This window comes from Puma concolor, chromosome A1 (genome assembly GCF_028749965.1).
Source record: "Puma concolor isolate L17-30 chromosome A1, mPumCon1.1.hap2, whole genome shotgun sequence".
Lineage (NCBI taxonomy): Eukaryota > Metazoa > Chordata > Mammalia > Carnivora > Felidae > Puma > Puma concolor.
The window spans coordinates 232497701-232520240 of record NC_141667.1 but is presented as its reverse complement, the minus strand read 5'-3'; the positions used below and the strand labels follow the sequence as shown (position 1 = coordinate 232520240).

The 22540-nt window shown below is 40.0% G+C and overlaps 1 protein-coding gene across 4 annotated transcripts in view; it reads left to right on the top strand.

Moving 5' to 3' along the window:
• The window catches only part of USPL1 (ubiquitin specific peptidase like 1), a 37723-nt gene extending 15454 nt beyond the window's left edge, over positions 1–22269 (top strand). For all 4 annotated transcript variants that reach the window (XM_086714244.1, XM_086714238.1, XM_086714229.1 and 1 more), the window contains 5 exons: positions 252–365; positions 5044–5173; positions 8844–8969; positions 17252–17409; positions 20201–22269. In XM_086714244.1, coding sequence (XP_086570370.1) covers positions 252–365; positions 5044–5173; positions 8844–8969; positions 17252–17409; positions 20201–22086 — 2414 coding nt within the window. In that variant the 3' untranslated portion in view covers positions 22087–22269. The remainder of the gene's footprint in view (positions 1–251; positions 366–5043; positions 5174–8843; positions 8970–17251; positions 17410–20200) is intronic.
• The last annotated feature ends 271 nt before the right edge of the window (positions 22270–22540 follow it).

Below are 22540 nucleotides of genomic sequence, written 5' to 3'. Positions count from 1 at the left end.
CTTTGCACTGAGATTTACTCAAGCACAAAGATGTTAGCTCATGGAATTGCTACTAATGATGCTGGGCTGAGGAAATATTAAGGCAGTAAATGGTATAACACAGAGGAGTAAGAATCAAGGAAATTTTGTGTTTTCCATTTCGTCTCTACAAAGTATATTGACTCTGATGAACTTTCATTCTTGGTAATGTCTTAATTTTCTGTGGAAGATACAGATTGATGAGAAGTTGATAATCTGTATTTCATTTTTAGATGGAGATTGTAAAAAGCTTCCTTCAGAAGTATTTGCAAAGATAGAGACCTGTCTGAATGAAGTCAGAGATGAAATTTTCATTAGGCTTCAGCCTCAGCTTAGATGCACATTAGGTAAGTAATTTGTGTAATTTAACTGTTTTACTCATCTATCATAAAGAAATCCTTACGCCATAAGGAAATACACTATTTTATTACTTTGGGTGATTAGATTCTTGGGAGAAAAAATCTGTGTAGTTTCGTTTAGGAGCCTCCCGCTGGTTAAATCATTTGTTGGGTAGAGCTGTCCTGTATGAATATGCAGGCTTGTGTTCTACCCTTGAAAGTGGATGCAGTTCTCAGAACCAGATGGATACTCAGGGGGTGGACACCATTGGTTGCTTTTCTAATACTTACCTCCAGTAGACTGATTCAGTGTCTTCAACCTTGACGATGCATTAAAAAGTACCTAGGGCATTGAAAAGTACTTTGACGTCCATTAAATAAGAATCTCAGGGATGCGGCTTAGAAGCCCCGTGTGATTCTTAAGGATGGACAGGGTTGAGAAGCTCTGATCTAAACCCAGCCATAGTAATTGGACTTCCCTTGCCGGGGATTGGTTGAAGAATTGCCGTACCCAATTTTCACCAAGAGAATATGAGGAGAAATATCCTGATGAGCTTTTGGGAAAGCTTTCTTTTAAGAAGGGCACAGTAACGAGACCTGCTTTGTTCTCTATGATCTGTGGAGCTAGGGGTGCTAGAGTCCCGGGGTTTCTCAATTTTTTGGGTATTGCAAAGAAGAGCCAGTAGTGATTTTTTTTTTAAAGGGTATTGCCTTTTGTTTTATTTCTCTTTATCCTTGTATTGACTCTTCTACTAATATTGTATTGTGGTAAAAAATACAGGATACCTCTATTAGTATATTAGCCATATTAAATTATATAAAATATCAATGCCTTCAAATTTTTCTCTCAGTGAGAAAAATCTATTTCATCAGACTCAGATACTGCATCTGGAAGCAAGGTCTTTTTGTAAAAAAACCTTGGTTTTTACATGGTAAAAACCATGTAAATGGTAGTATCTTTGGTCTCACATTTCTGTCCCCTACTTTTATTATTTTGTTTTCCGTGAGCTCCTACGTTTGTGTTTCCTCTGTCCCTAAAATAATAAACTGAAATTCGATTTGCCAAATCTTTGGCATTATCTCCTTTAGGTCTAAAGGGCTTTTGTAACTTATTATCAGGTAGGATCTCAGATGCGATGAAAATTCTTTTTTCCTTTTTAGCAAAGTATAATTTAGATGTAGTAAAGCTCTTTTTAAACGTATACGGTGTGTGGAACCATTACCACAATCAAGGTAGAGAACGCTGCTGTCAGCCTAAAAGTTTTCTTGAGGTTCCTTCAGTCCCTGTTCTTACCCCCAACCCCTGATCTGTTGGGTGGATACTCATTGCAGAGGAGCCTTTTCCATAAGATTACCAGAGTGCAGACTCAGGGGCTCCCGTGGTGCAGTTTGCAGGTATCGCCTCCCTCCTGGAGTGACCGGAGATGTTTTATTCAGGGTTCCTGCTCCAGTTCCCAGTTGAATTCGAGAGTGGTTTCTCCCCAAGTCTGAATCGCCACCCTTCTTAGTCCTGATCATTATATTTGGAGCAAGGTTGTGTCTTGCTCCACTGCTGCCTTGGGCCTGGTTTTCTATGTAACAGAGAAGGGATTTTTAAATGTTGTGGGGTTTTTTTTTTTTTAATGTTTATTTATTTTTGAGAGCGAGAGAGAGAGAGAGAAAACATGAGTGGGGGAGGGGCAGAGAGAGAGGGAGAGAGAGAGAGACACACACACACAGAATCTGAAGCAGGGTCCAGACCCTGAGCTGTCAGCACAGAACCTGATGCAGGGCTCGAACTCACAAACCGTATGATCATGACCTGAGCCGAAGTCGGATGCTCAACCCACTGAGCCACCCAGGCACCCCCAGAGAAGGGAATTTTAAATTCTTATTTTGTGCAGTCATAGCAGTTGGGCATGCGTACAGCTCTTCTAATACAGTAGAATTCCTCTCTTGTTTGTGTTCATATTACTCATTGCACAGTACTGGGTGCTATGTTAGAGCTTAAGATCTTACCAGTGAAATCTAATCTGTGCTAAATAAATACAAATAAACTTAAAAAGAGCATTTTAAAATTATACAGTGTTTGTATTCTCATTCTGAGTGTCAATGTGTGTTTGAAAGTACTAAAGAAAGAGAAAGAGAATCTGTACTGACCCCGAATGTTGGTTACATTTTTAAGATCAGCCATAGCATCGTTTTGATTATTGTTTTTAAAAAATGCATCATAACCTGTCCTCTCTGTTCCCCCTCCCTGCAGTTTAAGAAATATAAAACATTACAAATACAAGCTAAGCCCCCTTTGTACGCTTTCCTGTTCAGTTCTTCCTTACCTCTCCACAAAGGTAACTGCGCTCTTCAACTTAGTTTTCTTTTTCTAATGTCTAATTTTTTTTTTTTAAAGATAAAGCTAATATTGTTCTCGTTTGGATTTATTTATGTAATCTTAAAGATTAATTTAGTCTTTGAGATTTGTGTACTAGTGTAAGGATACACAGACCAGTAGAATAGAATAGAGTCCAGATGAAACCCTCCCTTTTTGCTTAACCTCCTGTGACAGAGGTGGTGATGTAGATAAGTAGGGGAAGGAAAAAGGCCGTCCAGTAAATGGTGTTGGGACAGTTTGTTCCTGAGACAGGGGGGAGGTTGGATCCCTACTTGACACTGTAATCAGAAAGAAATTTCAGCCCATTTAAAGACTTAAACTTCAGGGGTGCCTGGGTGGCTCGGCTCAGGTCATGACCTCACAGTTCTCGAGTAGGAGGCCCACATAGAGCTCTGCGCCGACAGCAGGCAGCCTGCTTGGGGTTCTGTCTCCCTGTCTCTCTGCCCCTCCCTGACTTGCGCTCGCGTGCGCTCTCTCGCTCTCTCTAAATGAATTAAAAAGAAAAAAGACCTAAACATGAAAAAGCAGAATTCTAACACTTTGGTAAAGAATATGGCTGAATATTTTTCCACTCAGTGGAGAAGAATTTCCTAAATAAGGTACATAAAATAGTGGTAGATACGATTACATTGAAGTTTAAAACCTCTGGGCAAAAATAGAACAAAGAAATAATATCCTGGATATCTTCTAAAGAACTCTGTACATTGGTTTAAAAAAAACAAAAACAATGAGCAGAAGAGAAAACTTGACTAGCTGGGCAGCAAAACGTCGCTGAAAGATTTGCATCATAGCAAATGATAGTATTTTAGGGAAATATGAAAAACTAGGTAGTTGGGTAGGAGTTGGGCTGAAGATACTAGAGTCAAAGAAACCACTTAACTGATTTCAGCAGGAAGTTATAAAAATTGGTATTAATTGATATTACGTGTTCTCTAGTAAATGCTTTATGCTTAATACCCGTAAGAGTTGTAAACAAAGGAAAAATAATTAAGGTTAATTTAGGAGCTATATAAATTACTGAAAATGATCTGTATGCATATAACTTATTTAACAGTGTGTTTTGAGCTCTTTTATGATTTTTTTCTTTTATGGTATTTTGATTTACTGAGAACTTTATGTATTTTTAGACTTGCAGATTCTATGTTGTCATTAAGAAATATAAATTAGTTGCTTCTCAATTAATATTTAGCTACGGTAGAGTAAGCATTTAAATGCTAGTAACTGTTACAGACATGCTGTACTGTTCCCTGTTTACGCTGTTTACGTGTGTTTAGGAGATTGATTTGCATTTATTTCTACGTACAAAAATTTTGTTTTGATTTTTATTTTTGTATGGAAATAGCTGTGGGGCTATACCACAAAGGCGACTGTTAAAATAGCCTTTGTAACTACTGGTATAGAGTGTGCTCCGGCAGTAACACCTGCTCTGCATTTGCATCCTGCCAAGGTGACTCCTCCTGGACACGTTCCAGGCTGTGGTAGCTGCAGGCCAGGGGGAGAACTGGACCATGGAAGCGAGACTGTTCCCGGGCAGGTAGGGAAGGGAAGGACTCCAGTTCTTTCTAGGGCTGGATCAGTACGGCACCATCTAAGCTCCCCTGAGGACAGAAAGGCAAGAAACCAACTGGAGAACAAGTGTAAGAGGAGAATGTAAATCTTCCTATTTAATTTGCCTGCTGATCTCAAAACTGGAGGACCCGATTCACTGTCCAGTTTTTGTTTCAAGGACACCAGGATTCAGATCTTCTCTAGTCTTAAAGTCATTGAAGTTTAATTTTAACTGTTAAAAGATTTTAAGAAGAGTGATAGAAGAAGAGCAGGGAGATTTGAGGCCGGCCCGTGAACCCTGTGTGTCACGTCCTTCACACGTGGAACAAGACGGTTGGAACAGAAGTGGCTTTTTAATGGTTTTGTCCACGTCTGCCATTATTCTCCAATGTTTCACCAGGTGTACTAGTTTTAGTATCTGTGGCAAGCTATGTATTTTTGCTTTATTTTTATAATACTCTAGAGCTGTTAACAGCTCTGAGGAGATAGTATGGGTCTTTTGTGTCTTTTGTCTTAAAAAGTTTTCGTAGGTGTCCGCCACGAAAAATGGAAGACAGGGACTGAAGTGATAATTAAATCTTTATGTAGACATTTTTAGAGAAATGCTTTAAAAACTTCCCCTTGCCCCACTGTGAGTAACTTACTCTGTCATATATTCATGTGTTCACATATATTGTACTGTGAATGTAGTGAGAAAAGATAACAGTTAATGATTTGGGTTTACTTTTTTCAGTCAATTATGAACAATAGTTTTCCCTTTTCTTTTTATAGGTGATATGGAAAGCCCAGTGTTTGCACTTCCCCTGCTCTTAAAAATGGAACCCCTCATTGAAAAGCTTTTCATGTATTCTTTCTCTTGGAATTTTGAATGCTCACAGTGTGGGCACAAGTATCAAAGCAGGTTAGTTTTTCTCTTTTTATTTATTTTTTTAAATTTTAAATTTTTTATATTTTTCGTTTTTCTCTTTTTAAAAATGGACTCATTCTATTGAAAATAGTTCTGAGTAATAAAATTTTAATGAAACTTCGATTTGTGGCATTGCTCTCTCCCTGGTTCCTTCTGCCCTCAGTAAAAGTTCCTACCAGGGTGCCTGGGTGGCTCAGGTGGTTAAGCGTCCAGCTGCGGCTCAAGTCATGATGTCACGGTTCATGGGTTCAAGCCCCGTGTCACGCCCTGTTCTGACAGCTTAGAGCTTGGCGCCTGCTTCAGATTCTGTGTCTCTCTCTCTCTCTGTCTCTCTCCCACTCACTCTCTGTCTCTCTCTGTCTCTCAGAAATAAATAAAAATGTTTAGAAAAAAAATACCCTACCATATCTTAAAGTCTCCCCACCAGTAAGATTAAAAGGAAAAATTTGAGGGGCGCCTGGGTGGCTCAGTCGGTAAGCATCCGACTTCAGCTCAGGTCATGATCTTACAGTCCATGAGTTCGAGCCCTGCATGGGGCTCTGTGCCGACAGCTTGGAGCCTGGAGCCTGGAGCCTGCTTCGGATTCTGTGTGTGTCTCTCTCTGCCCCTTCCCCGCTCGTGCTCTGTCTCTTTCTCTCCCAAAAATAAACATTAAAAATTCAAATAAATAAGTAATCAATCAGTGGAAAAATTTGAGCCCCAGAAACTGTAATTTGCTTGCTTCTTTCAACTGGAAGAGTAAAAAACCATGGTCTGCGGGGTTACTTAGTAGGAGTTTTCTTCCGTGGGGACAGATGGGAAGAGCAGTGCATTCTCCCACAACCCCCGTTCTGGATTCCCTGCGGAGTAAGAATACTTCTTAGAATTGCCTGAAATGATACGTGTTTTGTTTCCTCTGTTAGCAACTAGGGTTTTTGTTCGGTTACCTTTTTTAACCTCACGGAAACTGATTTGAGGCTCTGGGAGTCTGGCAGTAGTTCTGAGAAGAACTTAGGCTCTTCCGCTCCTCCGCGAAAGACCAGCCACCGCCAAAATCCTCTTGCGTGTGAGCTGTCTCAGCCTGCTTCCTACTTCCCTGATGCTCTGGGTGAGGATTAGAGGGGTCCTGATGGGCGCACAATCATTTTATGCCCTGAGACTGGGACTTGAGAGGAACCATGGAGAAGAAAGCGGCAATTTCTCTTCCATACACTGAGCCACATAACAAGGAGAGAAAGTTGGTTTGGAAAGAGGAGTCAGAGAAAGTTTTCATCACACATGACACCTTCACTCTGTCCATACGTGAGAAAGTTGCTGACTGGCAGTTAAAATCACCAAACTGGTTTTGTTGGTCATTTATTCAAATTACTGTCGTGGAGATCGATACTTTCCTCTTGCCTTAAACTCACCCACCTACTAGCAAATTAGAAAATTTGGAGTCAAATTATTAAATAACATATTTAAAATTAAAATTATTTAACATTATTAAATAAAAATGTGAGAGAAAACCATTTAGATATTCATTATCTAAATTGAGATTATTTTTGATATTTAAGCATCACTCAAGGAGAGTTAAGTCTGAGAGAATGTTCTAGGGAATGCAAGCAACAGAACCAGAAGACATTTGTTTTTTACCAGTTGACTCAAAAGTAGTAGAACAGAGTAAGAATGAGCACTCACTCACACCTAGGACTTAAAATAGTTTTCTGTAAGTGAGTATAAGAACAAGTTATCTATTTCTCGGTCTTCTGTCACTGGTTTATATAAATTATCTAATTTTCTCCTCATTTGACAGATAGGGAAACTGAACCTTGAAAAGGGGGTAGACAGACACCCGAGGTGACACACACTAGTAGATGGCAAAACTCAGGCTTACGTTTTCTGGCCTCGATTTCTTGCTCACTGTCGTATACACACTCCCTAATCACCACCTGGATTTTAAGTAATACAAACAAGCTTGATGATTAAAATCAGCTTAATTACAGCTTTTCCAAAGTCTACATCTGAGTTGTTTGACAGCTTTTCATTGAGTATGTTTTATGTGCCAGGAACTCAACAGAAATAATCTCTATCTGGCCAAATTCAGACCAGTTAGTTAGGGAGATAACATATAAACACATTATTGAGGGCCAGTGACTTAGTAATTATTTTGATCTGTTGGCTGCATTAAGTTACTTTGAATACTTTGAATACAAGAGCATTTTGGAGGTGTGTTGAAAAATCTCAGAGGGCTCAGGGGAAAGAAGCCACTGGCTGTTTGAGTTTGCTGGTTTCTGGTTTTATTTTTTTAAATTCCTTTGTTCTAAAAATAATTCTAGAGGAAAAGCTAACATGAAGTGGCATTTCATTAAATCTTAATATATCATAGTTTAAAACTATTTCCACTTAATCCAACGTGAGAATATCCAGCAAACTCACTGGGTTTTGTGCTGCTTTTTTTGGTGCCAGTTTAAGATCTGTTACTTGATTTATAAGGTATATTCTGGAGGCAGTTATTTACATGGTCTTTGGAGTCAGACTCCCTGGATTAAAATCTCAAGTCGGTCATTTATCATCTGATATGCAGTCTGTTTCACTTTCCTCATCTGTAAAATGGGGATAAGAATAGTATCTGCCACTTAGGGTTGTTTGGGAGAGGAGCGTAAACGCCCTGCCCTGCACATAGTACGTGCTCAAAAACGTTAGCTGTCATGCGGAGCATGAACATTTATTTGCAGAGACAAACTCCCCCTTATAGACTAAAAAATGGGAGCCTTAACAGTCATCTGTGAGCACTAAAAATTTAGTAGAAATAAATCATTCCATTTTGTTGATAACTTTATGCTGCTCGCTTTTAAAATGTTAGCTTCCCTGAGAACTGCTGTATTTGTAATAGCCTGTGCTGATCTCACTTACGATTGATCAATTATTTGTTGTTATTGTTTAGGAAAAAACTAATGTCTATTAGGTAATTAATTGCCCCTTTAAAGGTTTTTTTTATTAAAGTAGACCCAATTGATGTAGTGTACATCTTGAAAGATCATTTTAGGTGCCTCTTGCTGTCAGGTATCTAGACTAAAGTGCAAATTTGGAACTTCTGTATCTGGGAAAACAAAATTCTGCCACAACTGGCATTCTAATTTTTTAAAGATCAAGAAAGTTAAGTTGTATGTGTTCGTGATTATACATTTGGAACTGTCTTTTTTCCTTTATGGTTGTCCATACGGGTAGCCAGATTGTAATTTTGTAGGTAAGGGGTGAGCTCGTAATCAATTTGGAAGCGGTGGTTCTCAGCGAGGGGCTGTTTTGCACCTCGTGGGACGTTTGGCGGTGTTTGGAGCTAACGGTCGCTACACTTGGAGGCTGTTACTGGCATCTAGTGGGTAGAGGCCAGAGATGGTGCTCAACAGCCCCAGTGCATGGGACAGATGCCTCACAGCAAAGAAATACCCAGCGCAAAATGTCAGTATTGTTCTTGAGAAACCCTGCCTTTCATACTGTCTTCATCTCACAGCTGAAAAAGTACAGGAGTCACTGTGGAGGGTCTTCACAGAGAGCTTTACTAGGGTGTGCGAGGAACGTTAGCATATTGATTGATCATGGGATATGGGGGAATAGGGAAGTATAAATAAATGAATGAAGGTTTAGGCATTGATTGAAATTAATGTAAACGAATTTAAGTTACTTTATGTCTTATGTTTTACAGATACATGAAGAATCTGGTCACCTTTACAAATGTCATCCCTGAGTGGCACCCACTTAATGCTGCCCATTTTGGTCCATGTAACAATTGCAGGAATAAGTCACAGATAAGAAAAATGGTATTGGAAAAGTGAGTTAAAATTGTCTTACTATTTTTAGCACGAAATGAAGGTGGATTTAATTTGTAGAATTGAAACTGTTTGTCAGAAGTTTGCGTTGTTACGAATTGCCAAAATGCCTCTCCGTCGTGGACTCTGGCCGACAGCAAACTGTCCCAGGCAAAGTACCGCTGCACCTGTCTCAGGGTGACTGTCTGACCCCACTCTAACGGGGCCTTGCCTTCTTTTACCTTGTTTTCTCCCTTTAAGGATATTAATCATCAGTTGTTGTCTCCTCTGCCAAGTGCCTGGAGTCACTAGAATTCTGGGATTTCCTTAATCTGATTTCAAGAACTAAGATGACTCAAAGGTGAACCACAGGCTCATCTGTCTGAATTCCCATCTTCTCCCAGACTTCGGCCTGCTAATTCTTCATCCCCTTGGAAGCTTTCTGCTGCCTTTGAGCAGATGTGTTTTTAGTATATTTTGCCAGCTTTTCTATTTGTCCGCAGTGGGACCACTGGTCAGAATTACCTTTTCTAAAATTGCTACCAGAAGCCCATATTTTAAGCTCATGGGTCAGTTCCATTCTAGGCAGTTTGTCTCGTTTGTTAATACACTTCGCGCAAATGCATCCTGTAACCTTCGTGTTTAGTCATCCTCGCCTCTGACTCTCAGTAAAGAAATGTTTGGAGGTATAATGTGATATAAAGAAGCAGGGGCATTAAGCTTTTCATACCTTTTCTGATGCCCTTGGATGTGCCAGGAAATCCCTCCAATCTTTCCTAAAGAGTTGTTTTCATCCAGGTAATACATTCTTGGTTAATCTAATCCTGCCAAGACCTAGAAGGAAAGAGAGCAGTGCCCCTCCGACCTCCTCTCCCATAAGCGTCTACTTTACACCTGTGAAGCGGTATTTACTTTGACGTTTCAGAACAGTGCTCTTATTCCACCTTTTGTTTCTCTTTGTTTTCATTCTTTTTTCTTTTTAAAGCTTATTCCACTTTTATGCAGTCTTTTTTTTTTCTTTCAACACTTATTTATTTTTGAGAGACAGAGAGACAGAGCACAAGTGGGGAGGGGCAGAGAGAGAAGGAGACAGAATCCGAAGTAGGCTCCAGGCTCCGAGCTGTCAGCACAGAGCCCGATGCGGGGCTCGAACCCACGAACCGTGAGATCATGACTCGAGCTGAAGTTGGACCAAGCTCAACTGAGGCGCCCCATTCTCCTTCTTTTATAGTTGTTGAAGACTAGGGTTCTTAACACCAATCACTGGGCTCCGTCTGTTTTTAACCTCTCCCTGTCCTTGCAACATGATAACATTTTTTGTTATCAGTAATACTGATATCAGTACTGATTTTTGTAATCAGTACTCATTATTTATTATTATGAATACTTGTGTATTTCCTCTCCAGCCAAGCAGTATATGTGGTTGTATTTCATTTCTTTTATAACTTCTAAGTTTTCCTGGAATTATTTCCTTGTGTTTTCATTTGCTTTCTTTATGTATGCGTTGTGAAATTTTTCCAAATTCTTCAAACACTCATTGATACATTTTCTAAACACTTAAATGTTTCACAATTTTGCAATCCTCCCCCACGTTTTTTTCTAGAAACCTTTCTTCTGCCACCTTTCATCTTTTGCTCCAGTGTTCCGGTCTATACTGGTTCCTCTCTGAGCCTGGTGCATGGGAGCTCTGGATACACTCTTCCTGTCACTACCCTAGTTTTTAGCCCAGGGCCTTACCCCACATTCTGCAGTATCTGTTGCCCATCAGCGTTGAGTCTTCGAGGGGTTCTGTGACATGTGTAAGCTCTTCTCCTGAGTGTGCCCACCCCACAGCGCTCCCGTCACCGTTTCATCCGTTCTGCTCAGTTACCGCTTCCCTGTTGCTCTTTAATTTTTGCCTGCAGAATATTTGTTGTTTGCTTGTTTCCTCATGTCTTCTTCCCCTTCTTGGCCCTTTCGGTTTCTTTCCTTTCTTTCCCCCCATTCGCTATCATTTGATAGCATTTGAATGGAAAAGAAGAGGAGCTACCTTTAATGGAAAGTCCACAGTCTGTTTTGGTTGTCTGGGGTTTCAAACTTTGAGATTGAAGTGTTGTGGGAGTCTTTTTTGTTTACGCCCTGTCTTGAGAAGGAGGTAGAAGGGCAGCAGGGTGTGGGTATCTGCCATCCTGTACTGGACCGGTGGGTTGCTTGAGGTGCCTGGTGTATGTGATTTCATCTAACACTTACACCTGCTTTTTCTCACGCACCAGCATTGAAGATAAACTTTTACTCCGATTTTGTTTGATCTGTTAATTGGATGTACTGCAACGTACGATTTTTAATTATACAAATAAGATGCATTACTTACATTAGAGATTCAGGCTCTGATCAGGAACATATCCGTTGAATATAAGTGTTTCAATGTGAAATGTGTTTAGAGTTCTAACAGGCCAATTATAAGCTGAGTTTATAATTTGGACATTGACTATATTCAAAAGTAAACTGAACTAGTGTGTAAAATTTCACTTAAATTTTAAACGACAGGGTCTTTTGAAGTCCTCTGAGTTTTTTACTTTGAAATTTATATTCTTTTTGTATTACTATTTTTTTAACGTATATTTTTCGAGAGACAGACAGAGACAGAGCGTGAGTGGGGCAGGGGCAGAGAGAGAGGGAGACACAGAATCTGAAGCAGGCTCCAAGCTCTGAGCTGTCAGCGCAGAGTCTGATGCGGGGCTTGAACTCATGGACCGCGAGATCATGGCCTGAGCTGAAGTCGGATGCTTAGCTGGCTGAGCCACACAGGAGCCCCTGAAATTCATATTCAACAACAAGATTCAACAAATCAAGATTTATTGTTGTCGAATGGAATCTAGAAACAAATTTAATAGTTTTTAAGGATAACTTAAAAGTAATTAGATCCATTATGATATCATGTATAATTCAACCTTACAGTCAGCATTCTAAAAACTAATAGTATTGTGAGTTCCCCGAACACCTTGTCTCAGGTAATCCACACTCTAATATATTCCCATTGGAAAAAGAGTCCATTGATAAATCAGATGAATTAAATCTAGCAAGGCCAGATCTGCTACTTTAAGTGTATTATTTAGGAATTATATTCAGAGCATGGTGATACGGAGCACCAACTTAGAATCTGATTTAATTTTACTTTACAGATCTTGAAAAAAACCTCATTACTAGGAGTCTAAGTCACACAGTACCCTGGATTGTAATTTGAAAAGTTTATTTATTTAAACTTCAGTTTTAACAGTTATTTTTTTTTGTTGTTTTATAATCCAATTTTATTATTATTTTATGGAATCTTCATGTATCAGTAAACAGTACTGTGTCATCTCTCCCTGTTATATAGCGGGTACTCGATATTTTTTTAAAGTTTATTTTCTTTTATTTTTTTAATTTGCATCCAAGTTAGTTAGCATATGGTGCAACAATGATTTCAGGAGTAGATTCCTTAATGCCCCTTGCCCATTTAGCTCATCCTCCCCACACCGGCTCCCATAACCCTCTGTTTGTGCGCCATATTTAAGAGTCTCGTATGTTTTGTCCCCCTCCCTGTTTTTATATTATTTTTGCTTCCCTTCCATTGTGTTTATCTGTTCTGTGTCTTAAAGTCCTCATATGAGTGAAGTCATATATTTGTCTTTCTCTGACTAATTTCACTTAGCATAATACCCTCCAGTTCCATCCACGTAGTTGCAAATGGCAAGTTTCATTCTTTTTGATTGCCGAGTAATACTCCATTGTGTGTGTGTGTCTGTGTGTGTCTGTGTGTGTCTGTGTGTGTATGTATGTATGTACACCACATCTTCTTTATCCATTCATCCATCGATGGACATTTGGGCTCTTTCCATACTTTGGCCATTGTTGGTAATGCTGCTATAAACACTGGGGTGCATGTGCCCCTTCGAAACAGCACACCTGTATCCCTTGGATAGATACCTAGTAGTGTGATTGCTGGGTCGTAGGGCAGTTCTAGTTTTTGGTTTTTGAGGAACGTCCATACTGTTTTCTAGAGTGGCTGTGCCAGTTTGCATTCCCACCAGCAGTGCAAAAGAGAGCCTCTTTCTCCCCATCCTCACCAACATCTGTTGTTACCTGAGTTGTTAATGTTAGCCACTTACAGGTGTGAGGTGGTATCTTATTGTGGTTTTGGTTTGTATTTCCCTGATGATGAGTGATGAACATTTTTTCATGTGTCAGTTGGGCATCTGGATGTCTTTGAAGAAGTGTCTATTCATGTCTTTTGCCCATTTCTTCACTGGATTATTTGTTCCTTGGGTGTTGAGTTTGATAAGTTCTTTATAGATTTGGATACTAACCCTTTATCTGATATGTTGTTTGCAAATACCTCCTCCCATTCCGTTAGTTGCCTTTTAGTTTTGCCGATTGTTTCCTTTGTTACGCAGAAGGTTTTTATTTTGATGAGGTCCCAGTCGTTCAGTTTTGCTTTTGTTTCCCTTGTCTCTGGAGACTTGTTGAGTAAAAAGTTGCCGTGGCCAGGATCAAAGAGGTTTTTGCCTGCTTTCTCCTCAAGGATTTTGATGGCTTCCTGTCTTACATTTAGGTCTTTTATCCATTTTGAGTTTATTTTTGTGTATGGTGTAAGAAAGTGGTCCAGGTTCCTTTTTCTGCTTGTCGCTGTCCAGTTTTCCCAGCACCACTTGCTGAAGAGACTGTCTTTATTCCATTGGATATTCTTTCCTGCTTTGTCAAAGATTAGTTGGCCATAGGTTTGTGGGTCCATTTCTGGGTTCTCTATTCTGTTCCCTAGATCTGAGTGTCTGTTTTTGTGCCATGATTTTTTTTTTTTTTAATAACTTTTTGTAAAGGGTAGGGGAGTGATAGGAAGAGAATTAGATGTTTCTGTTCTGTGCTTATAGAGCTTATTAAAGTGTCATTAAAGTATCATTAAAATACAATGACTTTGAGACTTTCTTCCAAGCAGATAAATTGAACCATTCCCTACAAAAGTTTGGTTGGAGTACTGACATATAAAATAGTTAAGGGGCGCCTGGGTGGCTCAGTCGGTTAAACGTCCGACTTCGGCTCAGGTCATGATCTCACGGTTTGTGAGTTCGAGCCCTGCATCGGGCTCTGTGCTGACAGCTCAGAGCCTGGAGCCTGCTTCGGATTCTGTGTCTCCCTCTCTCTGCCCCTCCTCCACTCACACTCTATCTCGAAAATAAATTAAAAAAACATTTTAAAAAAGTTAAAATTACGGGTTTTTGTTTTAAGTTTAAGAGAGAGGGAGAGTGCATGTGTGCATGAGTGGGGGGTCGTGCAGAGAGAGAGAGGGAGAGAGAGAATCCGAAGCAGGCTCCGTGCTGGTGAGCATGGAGCTCGACATGGGGCTTGATCTCATGAACCGTGAGATCATGACCTGAGCCAAAATCCAGAGTTGGACTCTTAACTGACTCTGCCACCCAGGCACCCCCAACTCTCACTTTAATTATACCTGATTTTACTCACATTTTTTTTTTAATTTTTTTTTAATGTTTATTTTAGAGACAGCATGAATGGGGGAGGGGCAGAGAGGGAGACACAGAATCTGAAGCAGGCTCCAGACTCCGAGCTGTCAGCACAGAGCCCTACATGGGGTTAGAACCCACGAACCGTGAGGTCATGACCTGAGCCGAAGTCAGCACTTAACCAACTGAGCCACCCAGGCACCCCTCAATTTTTGTCATAGAATCTGAAATATGAACTAGTTCAGTGATGTAATTAGATCTAGAATGTAATGAGGTTTAAAAATTATATTTGCAGATTTTTTTTTGCCTAAAGCCTGTTATTACAGTTCAGGAGTATATATGCACGTTGTTAAATCTGCATTTTCTAAAATACGAATTATTACATTACATTAGTTGGGATAAAAATAAAAAACTTGTACTCTATCTAGGCCATTACATAAAACTGGCTGCTCTTTGTGGGACAGGGACTCTGTGTTGCCCTGCTGTCTGAGTAGCGGGGCAGTTGGCACGGTTCTCTTGTGCTTCTTTCTCTTTTCTGTTTCTCTTCCTGAGGGTAGATCCTTCTAGTAGGAGGAGTTCAGCCTCAAGTTAAGGAGGTGAATGCAAGCAGATCTTAGCTTGAAATCTCTTGTGACTCTCATTCCAATTCTGTTAACCTGTCCCATCCAGGTTTTTTATGGTTAAGTCTCAGCTTAACTCAGTCTCAGCTCTGAGCATCATCCTCGACATGCTAGGCATTGCGAGTAGCAAGAAGCCTGAGAACAAGATCTGTTGCCAGCTTAAGAGTAAAGTTGTACCCTCAGCTACGAGGCTGGAAATGAGACAAGCTGGAAGTACGGGTAGGAGAAATCTGTGACTGTTAAAGGGCGCTAGAGTCTAGGGACCCAGAGAGGAAAATAAACTCGAAGAGGAGGGGGCATATGCTTTATTTTACTGAATCCAAGATGCCATCATTATAAATTGTACTGTTTTTTTAAATATGCCGTTAAGAAAAAAATACTGACCATTGAACACTTTCCATGTGTAATTCACACTACTAAGGAGGCAAGTTTGCGTAATCTAGGGATCCAGGAGAGAATGTTTTAGTAACTAGCCACAGAAGGTATCCTGGGTGGCTCATCAGTTGGTTGAGCGTCCGTCTGACTTTGGCTCAGGTCATGATCTCACAGTCAGTGAGTTTGAGTCCAGCATTGGGCCCTGTGCCGACACAGTTCAGAGCCTGGAGCCTGTTTCAGATTCTGTGTCTCCTTCTCTCTATGCCCCTCCCCTGTTCACGCTCTGTCTCTGTCTCAAGAATAAACAAACATTAAAAAAAAATTTTTTTTTAAAAAGATATCTTGGAAAGATATTAGTACTTAAGGAGTCAAGTAGGTGCCTGAAGCCTGCATATCAAGCTGTGAGAACATATCTGTACTTTCACTGTGGATCACTGATTCAGAGGCACATTTTCACATATTTAAAATGGGAGTATGTCTATAAATTAATGGCGTGGTAGAGTTTAGTTAGCAGTTCTCTTTCCTAGTGGTATATTTTATAATCAGTATTATCTTTTTTTTTCATTTTTTATTTATTTTATTAATAATAAATATAGTATATTTAAATAATAAATATAATAAATTTTATTTATTTGTTATTAAGAGACAGAGCGTGAACAGGGGAGGGGCAGAGAGAGAGACACACACACAGAATCGGAAGCAGGCTCCAGGCTCTGAGCTGTCAGCACAGAGCCCAACGCGGGGCTCGAACTCACAAATGCAAGATCATGACCTGAGCTGAAGTCGGACGCTCAATTGACTGAGCCACCCAGGCGCCTCTATAATCAGTATTATCTTAAAGTGATGCTACAGATATGATAAAAGAACAAAGGGGGTTAGCATTATAGACAGGTCTGCAGGACTTGTTATTTATAGGTACTTAAATTTTGAAGACTTGATTCTTTCCTCTAACAGAATGATCGATGAGATAATTTACTAATTATTCCTTGTCTGAATAATCTGCATTTTGGACACTGATTCAAGTTCATTTCAGCTGAATAAGTTTTGATAAGTTTGACAGCTGTTTAAATATTGGGAAAAGGGGTATTTGACATTTTTCTTAAATCATGAGAGCTTTGTTAAATTTGGTTAATTTGAGGCCCATCTTTGGATTCTGTTTTCTGGTTTGGCATGTGACTGTAACGACAAAGTGTATTTTTGAAATTAGGGATGTCTTGAAGTTTATGGTAAATCAACCAGTATGTTCTATTTTCTTGTCTACTTAGGTACAAATTAAGCTTCCTAAGGAGTAGTTTTACTTTGATGGACCACTCTGCTTCTTGAGATAAAAGTGAAATAGGACAAGTTATTAGCATATTGGCAATTTTTTAAATGTTTATTTCAGTGTCTTAGGTTTGTTACTTTGTTTTCCCATATTACCTATGCCATCTCACAAAAGTAATTCATTTGGGCCACTGGATGCCCAAGAAAATTCTAAAAGGTCTGGATTTTTCCCTGTGATTTTGCAGAATAGTTATGTTACTGTGAGATCTTCTTTAAGCCAAAGCAGCAGTGTGGCTTACAGAGCAATTTTTGTTTAATGGTCTGTGTTAGAGCCTTATTGCATGATGGCTTCCAACTGTCAGTGATACCATTCTGAGAAGGGTTTACTGTTACATACTTCGTAGAGTGAGTTCTCCATTGCTAATTAAGGCACACATCTGGAGGTTCTCAAGAAAAATTAGTGCAGTTAGCCTTGAAAGCGTTATGTATGACTTCCTTGCTTCAGACTGTCTTTTGTATAACCAGGCACGGGCATGAAATTTGTTTGACTTTGCTTGCCTTCCTCTCCCACAGAGTATCTCCCATATTCATGTTGCACTTTGTGGAAGGCTTGCCACGAAATGACTTGCAGCGCTATTCATTCCATTTTGAAGGCTGTCTTTATCAAATAACTTCTGTAATTCAGTACCAAGCAAATAATCATTTTATAACATGGATTTTAGATGCTGACGGTAAGTGTTTAAACCTTTTTCTTTTATGATAATAGGCATGGAGGCTAAATTCTCGATTTTTTTTTTTTTTTTTAAAGACAGACTTTGTCTTGACTCCTTTCCCTCTCACTTCTTGCCCTTGCCTTTCATTCTTCTGCCCCCTCCTCTCTGTCACTCTGGTTTAGAATCACTCCTGTCTTCTGCTGCTTTTGTATGGGCGTACATGTGCTTATGCGTATTTCTTTTCTAGGTGAAGAACGGGATCATATACTATTGTTAGTTTACAATTTGCTTTTTTCCCCTGTTTGCTTTTATTCCATGAGTAATAGGTGGTCAGTACAGATAAGCGAATGGTGCCAGTTCTGATTTCTTAGATATGTAACATGTACTTCTTTTAAAAAGAGAGTGCATCGTACTGAAAGGTTTTTAACTGAGAATAAAAAAATTTTGCTTAGTTTACAATTGTTAGTCATAAAGAAAACATCTATTTCTAAGACTATTGGACATTACAGATCATGTAGCCTTCTCTCCCCATGAAATAGAGTATCTGAACTCTATAATTTGCTATAGCGTAAAGCCTTTATGTATGTATGTATGTATGTATTTACTTATTTATTTATTTTAGAGAGAGAGAGAGAGTCAGAGAGTGAGCAGGAGAGGGGTAGAGAGAGAGGGAGACCGAGAATCTGAAGCAGGCTCCAGGCTCCGCAGGGCTCGAACTCACGAGCTGAGCCGCAAGATCATGACCGGAGCTGAAGTCAGACGCTTAACCTACTGAGCCAGCCAGGTGCCCCGTAAAGCCTTTATTTAAATAGTTAAACTTTTCAAAAGAAGATTAAATAGTACAGCCCATGAACTTTGCTAGGTTTTTCCTAACATTTATCTAATATGGTTTAATATTGAGTGTGTTTCTCTCACAGTGTTCACTTTGTCTTAAACAAGATAACGCAGCCACTTAAAGTGTTGTATCAGGCTGTTGGTAAGGGGTCTTTTTGATATTTTCTGTTTTTTCCATTTTCTATTATTTGGACACTTCTCATAGCTGATATTTTCCTCTTTGGGTGGTTTGGGTGGGTGGCACAATAATGTGTTATAAAAGCACTTTGCAAGCCAAAACTCACATTATAAATAAGATTACCTTAAAATTTTACTCTGCTTCAGCATTTGGAGGGAAGTGGTTCTCAATAACATAAACAAACTGGAAAAAAAAATTAATTTTTTACTGCATTCCAGGGAATCTGAAATCCTCTTCAGTAGGTTACATGGTTATATGGTTTCCAACATATAAAAATCAAATGGTTACCTTATAAAAAAGGTCATGGCTCCTCCCTCGAGCATTGAATCAGTCCCTGGGGATTAGGTCCAAATGTTAACCAAGTAATTCTTTTTTTTTTTTTTTTTTTTTTTTTTCAACGTTTATTCATTTTTGCGACAGAGAGAGACAGAGCATGAACGGGGGAGGGGCAGAGAGAGAGGGAGACACAGAATCGGAAACAGGCTCCAGGCTCTGAGCCATCAGCCCAGCGCCTGACGCGGGGCTCGAACTCGCGGACGGCAAGATCGTGACCTGGCTGAAGTCGGACGCTTAACCGACTGCGCCACCCAGGCGCCCCTAACCAAGTAATTCTAATGTGCATGTATGGTAGAGAACCACTGACATAAACAGACAACAGAGTCTCAGAAGTTTTAATGGGTATAGAAATAGTAGGTTCAGGGGCGCCTGGGTGGCGCAGTCGGTTAAGCGTCCGACTTCAGCCAGGTCACGATCTCACGGTCCGTGAGTTCGAGCCCCGCGTCAGGCTCTGGGCGGATGGCTCGGAGCCTGGAGCCTGTTTCCGATTCTGTGTCTCCCTCTCTCTCTGCCCCTCCCCCGTTCATGCTCTGTCTCTGTCTGTCCCATAAATAAATAAAAAACGTTGAAAAAAAAATTTAGAAATAGTAGGTTCAGGTGGTTTATAAGGATATATCCACATAAACTTAGTGAATGGTTTTGTTGGGTTTTTTTTTGTGTGTGTCTACAGGGTCTTAACCTCTTCCCTTGTCCTACCTACATGATTTCATTTTTGCTTGACAAATGAGAGAATAGAAGCTCAGAAATAAAACAACTAAACACATGAAAGCTCTAAAGTTTTCGTTTTTTTAATCAGAAAAAAAAATTAAAATAAGAATTCAAACAAATGTTGGTACTTGAGGTAACAGACTTCATGAAAATTCACAGATATGGAAAAAATCCCCCTGTTTTTTTTTTTAATGTTTATTTATTTTTGAGAGAGAGAGAGAGAGGGACAGAGCACGAGCAAGGGAGTGGCAGAAAGAGAGGAAGACACAGAATCCGAAACAGGCTCCAGGCTCTGGGCTGTCAGCACAGAGCCCAATGCAGGGCTCAAACCCACACACCATGAGATCATGACCTGAGCCAAAGTCAAAAGCTTAAGTGACTGAGCCACCCAGGCGCCTCAGAAAAAATCCATTTTCTGATGTTGTTGGATAAATTGGGCGATACATACTGTATTCCAAGTCACAAAAGTTAAATATTTAGACTTCTGTCTTGATTTTTGTGGGTAATTTAGGGAAGAGTAAACACTATCTCAGTTCTTAAAATTTCTGGATGTTAGTCCGTAACTTTAATTGTCCAAATAAAGACTTTAACCTTTGGCAGAAGGAAATGGTGACAACGATAAGGCCATGTTCTCAAGTGTTCTCCTTTGATGGATATTCAGGGATACAGCAGTTAAAATGGCCAGAAGAAAATTAACCTAGCTGGTGCGTTTTGAATGTCTAACCTCATTTATTTAACTTCCTCATCCCCCAGGAACTTGGCTGGAATGTGATGACCTAAAAGGCCTATGTTCTGAAAGGCGTGAGAAATTTGAAGTTCTTGCTTCAGAGATCCATATTGTTATTTGGGAAAGAAGAACATCTGAGATGACAGATAAAACATCTGCCTGCCTTCCACTTAAAAAGACTAGTGATGAGCATGCTTTTGGTGATGAGGAACAAGCCTCTCCAGCGTGGTGTTCTGTGGGTGATGCTGCCTCCGCCGAGCTGTCCTCAGGAACTCTCCCCACCAGTGTGTCATTTGCTCCTAATACTCTTTCGCAGGGTCAGGCTGTAGCTCACGGACATCATTTACTTTCCGGTCCAGAAGGTTTGGGGGACGACAATATTTTATCTTTGACACTTGAAGAAATACAGGTTAACTCTGAAAGTTTCCCGTTTGAAAATAAACCTGTGGCAGAGAATGCAGGAGTTGGCAAAACAGAGGCTTTGCAATCACGAGAGTCACTACTGGCTTCTTTAGTATCTGCTCCATGTGTTGGAAACCTGACTCAAGACCAATTCATGGATTTAAAGCTTCCGTCTCAAACTGTAAATGCAAGCGTGCGATTTGCACCGCCGAATGCCGAAGACACGGGGATTGCTGCACCTGTGAATAATATCCCCGCTACTGATCCTGTACACGGTGGGCAGCCGGAAGTTGAGGGCACAGTGGCCCACGAGAAGGACACTCCATTGACACGGTTTCCTTCACCAAAGACTGAGAAATTAAAACCCGAACAACAGGTTACATCTCAGGTATCTAATTTGAAGAAAAACGAAACGGCAGCATTTTCTAAACCTGTAACAGCAAAGCCACTGCAGAATCCATCTCTGAAAGACACTCCGAAGAAACCATTTGTAGGAAGTTGGGTTAAAGGCTTATTAAGCAAAGGTGCTTCTTTTATGCCACCTTGTGTTTCGGCTCGTAATAGGAACACTGTAACTGATTTGCAGCCTTCGGTTAAGGGGGCAAGTAATTTTGGTGGCTTTAAAACTAAAGGTGTGAACCAAAAGGCTACCCGGGCATCCAGGAAAGCTAATAGGTGTGCAAGGAAGCCTCCTACGGTTAGCACCCCGCCACCAAGTCATCCACTGCCTGGTGGCACGACTTCTCATGTTCATGCTAATGTTACTGCTGATTCAGATGTTCTGAAGAAATGTGAAAACGCCCCCTACGGAGCTCACCGCAGTCACAGTTCCTGTGTCAAAGAACATGGTGTTTCTTCTGCAAACCATGGAGACTCAGTTGAGGGTCAGATTCATAAACTTCGTCTCAAACTTCTTAAAAAACTTAAGGCAAAGAAGAAGAAATTAGCTGCTCTTATGTCTTCCCCCCAAAACGGAGCGCTTCCAAGTGAAAATTTAGAACACGTGTCCCATTGTGGGTCTCCAAACGATTGTGACTCGATAGAAGACTTGTTAAAAGAACTACAGTATCAGATCGATACCGCTGAGAATAAATCTGGATGCACCGCGGTTCCATACAGTGGTCAAAGTCATGAAGAAATTTTGGCAGAACTGTTGTCTCCTACAGCTGTTGTCTCAACAGAGCACTCGGCAAATGGGGAGGCTGATTTCAGGTATTTAGAAATGGGAGATGACCACGTCGCAGCACCAGTGCCTACTGAGTTAGATTACATTCCCCAAAATACACACCTGAGACAGGACCATAATTACTGTAGCCCTACCAAGAAGAATCCGTGTGAAGTTCAGCCAGACTCACTGACAAATAATGCCTGCGTTAGGACATTGAACTTGGAAAGTTCCATGAAGACTGATATTTTTGATGAGTTTTTTTCCACTTCGACGTTAAATTCTTTAGCAAATGACACATTAGACTTACCTCATTTTGATGAATATCTGTTTGAGAGTTGTTGACTGCATGCTATCTTTTTTTAGTTTAATATTTATTATGGCTCTTGGAAAACTTAATATGTTATTAAGTAGTATTTATACACTGGCCTTGTCATGAACAAAATGTAAGCTACGCGAGGTTTTACCTTTGGTTCTACCCACAAAGCATGTAATCTGTTTTACAAATTAAAATGATCAGGAATTGGTTTTCCTTGTTTGCTTCATTTTGTATTGTAGGAGAGTGAGTTTTTCAAAATGTTAAAAATGATACAGAGGAGTGTCTAGTTTCTGGCAGTTTTTACATTTGGGTACATTAAATTTCTACATTTTAATTTTCGGTTACAGTGGTTCAGGAGAAACACTAGTTTGTACAAACTTAAGTCATTGTACATGGGATATGAATGTGTGACTGGTAATCGTTCTATGGTCATAGATCCTAACGCCTGTTTCTTATACCAGTCAAGTTGCTGTGGAATGT